At 36.9% G+C, this 9,931-nt stretch overlaps 1 protein-coding gene across 1 annotated transcript in view; it reads left to right on the top strand.

Moving 5' to 3' along the window:
• Window positions 1-9,448, top strand: part of ERGIC2 (ERGIC and golgi 2) — a gene marked incomplete at its 3' end in the record, with an annotated part of 14,907 nt that extends 5,459 nt beyond the window's left edge. The window contains exons 4-10 of the mRNA XM_010177102.2: window positions 960-1,030; window positions 2,582-2,622; window positions 3,321-3,422; window positions 5,141-5,236; window positions 6,970-7,025; window positions 8,022-8,120; window positions 9,351-9,448. Coding sequence (XP_010175404.1) covers window positions 960-1,030; window positions 2,582-2,622; window positions 3,321-3,422; window positions 5,141-5,236; window positions 6,970-7,025; window positions 8,022-8,120; window positions 9,351-9,448 — 563 coding nt within the window. The remainder of the gene's footprint in view (window positions 1-959; window positions 1,031-2,581; window positions 2,623-3,320; window positions 3,423-5,140; window positions 5,237-6,969; window positions 7,026-8,021; window positions 8,121-9,350) is intronic.
• Window positions 9,449-9,931: the final 483 nt, after the last annotated feature.

Here is a 9,931-nt window from a genome sequence, read left to right as displayed (position 1 = left end):
ATCACTACATTTATTTATTTATGAACTTGGCAAATATTAACCTGGTCTGTTGTTTAACAATACCGGAACCATCGGGTAATTTCAACCTCCTGATGAACATATGGATGCTTTCCCATTAAAGGCAACACTTAGTATTCTTTTGACATCATTTAGATAATGAACCATTGTTTGTATGGACTGGTTTTGGTTGTCCTGAACTGGGAAACAGAGAGGATACTAGGAATGCAAACAAATTGTCAAGACTCACTTTCTTGACTTAAGTTAAACCTTGCATTGATTGTATGGTACATCAGGACAGGGTTCTGGGCCATCTTGTCAGGACCATGCTTTTGCCAAGAAAGGTTGGGACAGATGATCCTTGATGTCCTTTCCAACCTCATATTCTATGATTCTGTGAATTTATGTTTGTTTCACAAGTCATCCTTTCTTACTCTTAAAATTTACTTTAATCTTTTTCAGTTATTTTCAAGTTAGCATAAAAAAAAGAGAAAATTCTGATTTTAAAATATTTTTTTTATTTTGAGAAATAAACAAAACTTTATCCTCTAGTTTGACTGGTCTTGATTTGTACTCAGTGCTTATGAAACAGGAAAAAATATTTATGCATAGCAGATCCTAGAAAGCTTGTGTATATGAATCATACAACATCTCTGAAGGTGTTACATCATTGAGAAGATACAGCAAATCTGAAAAGTTTGTTTCTGGTCGCTGTACATCAGTTGATGACACTGATATGATAGGTTGAAAAGCAGGATTCTGTGATTTCCCCCTATGTACCAGTAGTCTACTTCTTGCCAGATCTGTTTTTCTTTTGGTTTCAACTTTGTTAACAAGGCACAGTAACTTATATTGAGAGTTAACTGCTGTACTGTGAAACTTCATTTCAACGTGAACTTTTTTGTTTGTTTGTTTATGATAATTTCTAGGACTCTGAATATTTTTCTCCCTGTTTAAAATAGATGTGGGGGCTGATGTTCTGGATTTAGCAGAAACAATGGTCGCCTCTGCAGATGGGCTAATCTATGAACCAGTAAGTTGATTCTTACCTTTTTATTTAAAAATGAAATGTCTCTTTACTTGATTTTAAGCACTACTGGGCTAGCTTGCTTGCTTGTATTTTTTTTCCACGCAGTCGGACTGCACAGAACCTCCCTCCAGTGTTGTCTGATCCTTAAGTGAGGTCTGCAGTGCTTACCCCAGGAATCTGCTAGGGAAAAAGGCTGGCATTGGGATTTCTGCGTGTCCACTCTCTGCAAATACAGCAGATTTGAATACAACAGATTCCCAGATCAGTGCTTCTTAACAAGCTAGTGATTTCTACAGCTAGTTATTTTTACATGTACAAATTCTAGGGATAAACACTAACAGTATTTGATATGGAAGGAAAGCTATCAGAGCTCTTATAAAAAGAGAACTGATGTAACTGCTTTTAAACTAGAAGAATACTATGGTTCTAAAAAGGGGTAGAAAGTCACCATGATATCCTTTCAATATGGAATAGCATTAAAGATCGTCAGTTGGGTTAGTATCCTTTTAATTTCTGTATTATGAACCGAAGGCTCTGGAACTGTGTAAGCCTATGCTCTTAAAGTGGTTTTACTTGCATAATACAGTAAACTTTGAAGTAATTATGCCATGTGAAAGTAATTTATTATTTACAGAAAGTGTATGAGAGAATGTAACTTCTTGCTGTAATTGTTACTTTCTCTAATAACGGAACTGTATTCCAAATTACAACAGTTTTGCCGAAATTCCTGCTTGTGTGTTTGAGCAGGAGGAGATGGCTGAATGGAAGCACGTGCTCGGGAAGGAGCTTGTTTTTGGTTTTTTGTTCTCCTTGGAACATTTACTCTTTTTGTGTGTACAGTCATCTCTGTGCTGCTGTAGCTGCTGCATGCCGGCAGTTGCCCCTGTGATTATAATCTTAGAAAGGGGAAACTTCTTGTACTTGATCTCTTTTGGCCATAACTCTGGGTAGGTTCGAGCATTAATTGCAGTTGCATTTACTGTCTGGAGTACCTCAGTGTTAACAATACACAGATTTTATTTAGGTGCACAGATGTTACTGGTGATATTCTGGTGCTGATTGAAGTGTAGCAAGTCTGGTAGCTTGTCTTAAAGAAGTGTTTAATGCAGGGTGGCACTAGAAATAAACTGTCTGCACCTGGAACCTTGTCTTTCAAAGATTGCTCCTCTGCTTGTTTCATTGGCGTTTGCATCCAAATCATGCATGTCAGTTATCTCACCTAGAACTAAATTGCCACTTGCTACTTCTTCTAGCTGATGTTAGTTAAAGGCTAGAGGGGCAGAAACTGCTGGCTCAAGGTATGAGAGCTTTAGGAAAAGATACTGAAGTTATAACAGGTGAGTAATTCTGGGGGGAAAGGACAGAATTTTCCATACTTGAACACCAAATTATTATTTCGAGTGCAAAGTCCTTTCATGATCTCCAGTATGTGGTACCAAGTGTGAAGTTGATTATAACCCCCAACCCTTCCCACACCCCAATTCTCTTCTGGGTTTCATGGATGGGACTTAGTGCTTCCTGCATGTTTTATTATATGTGTTATTTTTGTTTCAGGTAGTATTTGATCTCAGCCCACGACAAAAAGAATGGCAAAGGTAAACCACTGAGATGCATGCCTGTGGGTTGTATTGTTTGTACTGGAAGTGACTTTGAGGTACAGCAGAGTCACATGACAGAATTATGTCTTGGATCTAACAGCTCCTGCTTTTAAGTTGGGTGCAAACCTGTGAAAATGAATTAATTTACTTTGCTTTTCTCATTATTTGAGATCTCTGTTACAGAAAAATTGTTATGGCTTTTTCATCTGTGGAATTGGCTATGCAGTTGCAAGCTGAGATGTAGGGACTCCCTCAAATATGTTTCCGAACAAATGCTTGGTAGTGCAAGTTTTAATTACAGGTTCAGATGCGTAACACAGATAGCTTGATATCTAAATGTCAAGAACCATAGTGACAAATTGGCACGTTCTTGCGAAAGCAAATGAGTTTGAGTCTTTCATGGAACTGAATTGACTCACTGTGTGTAATTTACACTTGAGTAGTTTGGTTATGTATGTGATCGCTATACTGATAGTCTTGGAGTAGAATCTGAAGCTTATTTGGGAGTCTGGCTAGTTTCTGTATTTTGGTGACACACTGCTGTGAACACCAGGGCTTTAAGCTCTGTATACGGTACTGACATGAAATTTGTGAACTTCTCAATTTATAATCTGCAGCTGAAGCTGATAATTAATTGTGAAGTTATTTTTTGTTTTACTGTTGCATGCTTTCACACTTGTCTGTGTAATCTTTAGGATACTGCAGCTAATTCAGAACAGGCTGCAGGAAGAACACTCTCTTCAAGATGTGATATTCAAAAGTGCTTTTAAAAGTGCTTCTACAGCACTGCCACCACGGTAAGAAAAATTGGGGTGTTGTGTCATCATTCCCTCCTCCCTCTGCCCTATTTAATGATACCTCATATTTTATTGTGGTTATGATTTTTTTTTTTTTCCACAGAAGATAAGGTTGTAAGGAAAAACAACCTTATTGTTTTTTAATTTCATTTTAAAATAATATGCTTGATACTGGTTTTGGAGAGCTGTTGCTTTATGAAAACCTCTTGAGGTTTCCAACCCAGAGAAGGTTTCCAGGTTTTATGTGTGTATTTATACGTATATATGTGAACATAATACAGACACACATATAAATACACACACACACCCCCCTTTTTAGTCCATTTTATCTGATGCTTCCTTCTTAATGTGAACTGGTAATGCCAAAGCAATACTAAACAAGAGTTGGTTTTGGTTTGGTTTTTTTTTCAATGACATAATATCTTTCTGTCCAGCAGCTTTTAAAAAAAGTCTTGCTATTAGCTGTGACTAATACTTTATGGTTTTAAAAGAATCAACCTTTGAATAAAAATGTGTTTTGTTAGTAAATGCCCTGGTTGAAGATAGCATGTTAAAATTGTATGGAGAAACCTTGCAGTTTCTGCTTTAATTCCAACTACCCGCAAAATGCAGAGACATTAATGCATTAAAAGGCTTGGTCTGTCTGTATATTGGTGCTATGTGATTTCTTTTTTTTCCTCTAGGGGAAAATGCTTTCTACATGAAAGCTGAAATTCCCTTTCCCTTAAAAACAAACAAACAAAAATACCTCACACAAGCAAACTATATATAAAACTAACACCAAAAACGCTGTATGTACTTTCCATGTTGTAATCTTCCTGTTTGAGGACTGAATGCATCCTTTCTTTGTAAGGCAAGACTGAAGAAGGCTCAAAAAATCTTTATTCTCGTTTAGTTGATGTCTTCAGATTCATTAAATCCTTCTGTGCCTCTATGACACTTGTTTGAGTATGGTATTTGAGATGGTATTTATGCTTGAGATGTGTTTAAAAAATTGTTTGGGGGGCTTTGTAAGGCAAGACTGAAGAAGGCTCAAAAAATCTTTATTCTCGTTTAGTTGATGTCTTCAGATTCATTAAATCCTTCTGTGCCTCTATGACACTTGTTTGAGTATGGTATTTGAGATGGTATTTATGCTTGAGATGTGTTTAAAAAAGTGTTGGGGGGGGGGGGTGGTTTTTTTTTCAGTCTCCCTCTAAGGAACAGATTTAGAAATATGTTCTGAGTTGTGGACATCCCAACAAGTGTGGGGAAGAGGAAGGTTTCATAAAACAATAAATATTGAAAGCTACATTGTTTTTAACATGACTAATATATTTTGTTCTGTTCTTTGTAGCATTAAAAATTTTCCCACCGACCATTTTTGGTAGAAGTAATTGAAAGAAAAAAACCAACCAAACAAACAAAAAAACCCAAACAAACCAGGGCAGCAAGATATACCTAGTCTTACATTTTCTGTTCATGTGTTCAGGTATCATAAGTTAGCTTTGTAGGGCAGATCTCTGAATACAAGTCTGAACAAAAGCTTACTGGTTTCATCAGTCTGAGCTTTATTAGTTTCCCTCCCTTCCACCATCCCTGCTCTAATTCCAGAATACAGTACGGAGAAGTGGATGATAATGCTATGTCTTTATGCTAGGAAAAGAAATCTAACTGTACTGCTGTTATTTCTGTTAGTGGATATTCTCAAGTTTTCTTTGTTGTTTTTGTTTAAACAGGGAAGATAATTCATTACAGTCCCCAGATGCATGCAGAATTCATGGCCATCTCTATGTCAATAAAGTGGCAGGGAACTTTCACATAACTGTGGGCAAGTATGTTCTGTTAAATTTCTGAAAATAAAAAAAAGGAATTGACCCCTGCATTACATATAGTGCATGCATGTATATGTGCGTGTGTGCTTTTACACTTTTGAGTTAATGACTGTTTTTTATTAGCCTTCCTGTACACATGCTTGGTGGTATTTTCCTTTATATATATTTTCTTGCACAGTTAAAAACAAGTTTCTTCGTAGGTTACTAAAACAATGCAGTACAGTGCGTTGCTGCATGCAGTGTAGTGATTATGAATTCCAGTGTCTTACAGGATGCAAACTCTTGAAAGTAGGTCCTCTGTAAGTGTATGACCTGGAGCAGACTGCTGGTACTTGCCTCCATTCTTTGTGCCTGTCCAAACTTCTCCTTTCTGTTACTACACAGTTCACTAACGTGGATGAAGTGTAGATATGTACCATTCCAGTGCTCACACAACATAGTTGTAGAACCATACTTAGGGAGCTAAATGCCAGTTCATCTTGATGTGAGGAGAGACCTTCTGATAAGCTTCAGCAATGGTATTAGCTTATATACACTGTATGCAAACTTGTGTTCACTTTTCTCTGTGCAGACTGTGCAGTCTGGCTCTGCTCTCCTCACTTGGCTTCAGAGATCTTAGCATGCCATCTGTACTCTCTAGTTTATCCCCATGTAATTCCAAGTGCTGTCTTTTTGTGGGTATTTCTCCAAATGTCATTTCTGTCTGGTCTGGTACCACCTTTCTGATTTGCCCCTAGATTTCCAACTTCTTAAGCCTTTTTGGAGCTGATAATGTCAGCCTTTCATCTGTACTGCCACCAATTCTCTCTTCCTACCTGTAGTTCTGCAGCCCTGAATAATCTTTTGCTTTCCTTTGCTTCCATTTGCTCATCATTACCTTTGTACTTTTCTTCTGCAGATTTTTTTAATGACTTTTCTTCACTGGATGCCTTTGTACCTTATTGCCTGTTTTTTTATTGGAGTCCTATCTTGACTGATCTCATTGTCTTCTACATCTTCTGTTTGTCCAAAATTTACATGCATTTGGTAATGATTTAACTTAAGCTAAGTAGGGAACGTTTCCTGACTGGACTGGTAGGAGTGAAGTGTGGCTGAGAGACTGTTTTACTTGCCAGGCAGAGTTGCACTTTTATTCTCCTCTCTTCACACTGTTACCAGCCTCTAAACTGTACTTTCTTTGCAGGTCTACAAACAAGTGTCCAGACCTGAAGTTAACTAGCTTAGTGAAGGAGCAAATACAGAGTGTAGTTAACTTGCTTAGTCACAGAACAAGTACAGTGAAGTTTTCATTAGTCACTTGGGCAGTTCTGCAGCTTTTCAGGTGGTGGGCCTTGGTGGCCCTTCTAGTAGCCTAGTGACCCGATGTCTGTTTGACATTTCTAAAAATGCAAGAGACTAATTTTGTGTAAGAGTGTTTTCATGAGTCTGGTGTTCCTGTACTTTGTCATTCAGGCTGCCTGTACTTGGCAGTAATAAAAATATTCTTATTATTTTATATAGATGCACACATTTTTATATGTATATGTTTGTAAAGCACATATATATTTTATATATATTTAAACATATATATATATAATAGATATGCAATTATTTTTAAAATATATATAAAGAGTATTTATTGAAATAGAGAGTGAGAGGTAATTTTTTTTTTTACATAGTCCTGTTTAGGAAAACTGTCTTTTGTGTGGATTCATTAAACAAATTTTTCATAAAACATATTTTGCTTTCTTTAGGGCAATACCCCACCCTAGAGGCCACGCACACTTGGCAGCCCTTGTAAGCCACGAGTGTAAGTTCTTTCTGTCATCTGCACACGAAGGAGTATCATTTCGTTCAGACGGCTGTCTCCTAATTCATATGTTAACACAGGGAGCTGTTGTAAAGATGTTCTAGCTGGGCAGTTGCATTGTAAAAGAAAGTGAAGAATATTCTTTGCTTTTGCAATGTTACCACTCAGTAGCGACTTGCTTTCATACGTTACTTACTTTCATTACTTAGCATTGTTAGTATTATCTTTGGGTTGCTTCTACAGTAATGATAGCACAGGAATCTCAGATGTACTTTGTTCTAACAGATACCATACGAAATTCCTGTATTTCAGTCCAAATTACCTATTTCCTATAAAATCTGTTTTTGTAAGCTTAAAAATTCCTGACCTTTGTCCTTAGAAACTTCATTTTTAGGTTGTGAGTCTAGATACCAAATGTGTGTTGCTGCCATACTTAATGTGAGGCAAGTGTGACTTACTGTGAAAAATGAACTTGGTGTTGGTTAAACCTCCGAATGTCTGCCCAACACAAGTGTATAATATTGCAGAGCCTAAATACCTTTGCAAAATCAAGCAATGTAGTAACTTGGTAGCTGTCTGATGCTTCATCTGTACATTTAATTTATGAAATTTTAGTCTTTTTAATACCATTACATACAAGAACTTGAACAGTAGAATAACTTCAGTACTTGGTCACCTACAGTTTTCCTGTCATTATATTTTAACTCTCTTTAGCTCCAGGGTTGATTCAGATAGTTATAATTTGTTTTAGAAGTTACTTTCTAGAGAAATAGAATGTAGTTGTTAAATATTTTGGATTTCAATTCTGTTTGAAACACGTACATAGATTTATTGATGTGGTCACAGGCACAAATCCAATGAAATGCACACCAGTGTTTGAAATATTCTAACTAATGTGTTTTCCAATGTGAGAAATGGATACACCTTTTTCTCTGAGAAAAGTACAGAATCTCATAGTTTAAAAATTTTGTTTAATTCCTCTGTATTGTCTTTCAGCCTATAACTTCTCTCACAGAATAGATCATTTGTCATTTGGAGAGCTTATTCCGGGAATTATTAATCCTTTGGATGGAACAGAAAAAATAGCATCAGATCGTAAGTGTTATGCATTTAAAAAAGCATCTTGTTTTCTAGTTTTTTCCAATAATTACATTACAATTAATTCCAAAATTACCTAAATACACATCCAAATATTATCATGTTTCATGTTGCGGTTTACAAATAGCACGTCCTTCTGAATTTGGTAGCAGGCAATGCACTGTTACAGTTATCTACGTGGGATCTTAAATGGACATTTTCTTTTTAGTATTAGTATTGCTGTGCTTTGCTGTTTCACTAAAGCTGATTTGCAGTTTGTGCATGTCCATATTTGTGTTATGTTGAAGTTGCAGTATGTCTGAACAAATTGCAAAGAATTCTGCAGAAGTATGCTACAGTGGAGATTGATAGATCTGATTGTTGTCTTAATGGGGAAAAATAAGACTGATTTGTTTTAAAAAAATAGCATCAGGAGTCTTGGATTCTGTTCCTGTATTGGGTTTGTCACTTCCATAATGTGTTTTGTGGGGCTACTACAGGGAGGGTTTGTGTATCACTTTGTTTCCTCATATATAAAAAAAGGAGTATAGTAACCTACTCTACAGAGCTACGTACGCCTCATCCTCTGGCTTGTATTCCCCATGACAGTGATCCCCAGACCCTTCAAAGCTGCAGCTGTCTCAGTCAGGCAGTCTGTTGGCTGTTCCAGCTGGAATGGTTTAGGGTCGTTGAACAAATCGCCTCAGTCTCACTGTTTGTTTTCTTAGGGAATTACATGAAGACAGAGCAATCATAAGTGCATAAGCATGCTGATTGCTTTAGTGGAATTTTCTAGAAGTCTGTCTAATCAAGAGAAAAACTGTAACCAGTTCAGAAGTGTTTCCAGCACGTATAGACAGCTCAATAGCTAAAATATACTCAAACCACTGTCAAGATGTATGTATCATGCAAAATGTGACTGTGTGAAACTCGTTCAGTTCTAGTGCCCTGGAAGACAGTATCTGTTTTGAGTGACCTGACATTAATGAGTCTTTTCATTACATGGGTAAAATGTAAATGTCTCTGAGTGCAAATGTGACATAAGCCTCACCCATGGAAATGGACTTTGTTCATTCAGATGGTGCTGAAGTAGTCTTGGCAGTGCTTGGACTCCTTGAAGAAAGTCCCCAGTGTAAATGGCTTAGCTGATTAATTATCTTAAATATTATTTGTTTGATTTATTTGTGAATGTCTCAGGTGGTCTTTTACTCTCTACTTAATTCAACAGTGAGATTTGTTTTCTTCTAGACAACCAGATGTTCCAGTATTTCATCACAGTTGTGCCAACCAAACTCCATACATATAAAATTTCAGCAGAAACTCATCAATTTTCAGTGACGGAAAGGGTGAGTAGAAGCGAGAGAAAAAACTAACAGTAATTGTTTTTAACAAAAGCTCAAATGTGAAAACAGAGGCTTAGTTGTACTGTGGTTTTTGAAAACTCCTCTAGCATGAAGAGAGTCTTTATAGAATGTTCCAGTACACTAGATATATCTGTAAATAATGTAATACTGATGGCAAAATATATACGCTTGGTGACACCTGCTAACTTCTTGTATTAGTGTTTTGCATCCATAGATCTGGAATCTGATATTAGGATTAATGTTAGATAACCAGTCATTTGAAGTCATTGCTAGGCCACTCTGTCATCTTTGGTAAGTCATGGGGAACAGGAGAGTTGCCTGAGGACTGGAGGAAGGCATATGTCACTCCAGTCTTCAAAAAGGGTAAGAAGGGAGGACCTGGGTAACTGTAGACCAGTCAGCCTCACCTTCATCCCTGGAACGGTGATGGAACAACTTACCTTCAGTGCTGTCTCAAGGCATATT

This window comes from Antrostomus carolinensis, unplaced genomic scaffold (assembly GCF_000700745.2).
Source record: "Antrostomus carolinensis isolate BGI_N321 unplaced genomic scaffold, ASM70074v2 scaffold45971, whole genome shotgun sequence".
Taxonomy (NCBI): Eukaryota; Metazoa; Chordata; class Aves; order Caprimulgiformes; family Caprimulgidae; genus Antrostomus; species Antrostomus carolinensis.
The sequence above is the reverse complement of the archived record's forward strand: the minus strand, read 5'-3'. Positions and strand labels throughout refer to the sequence as shown.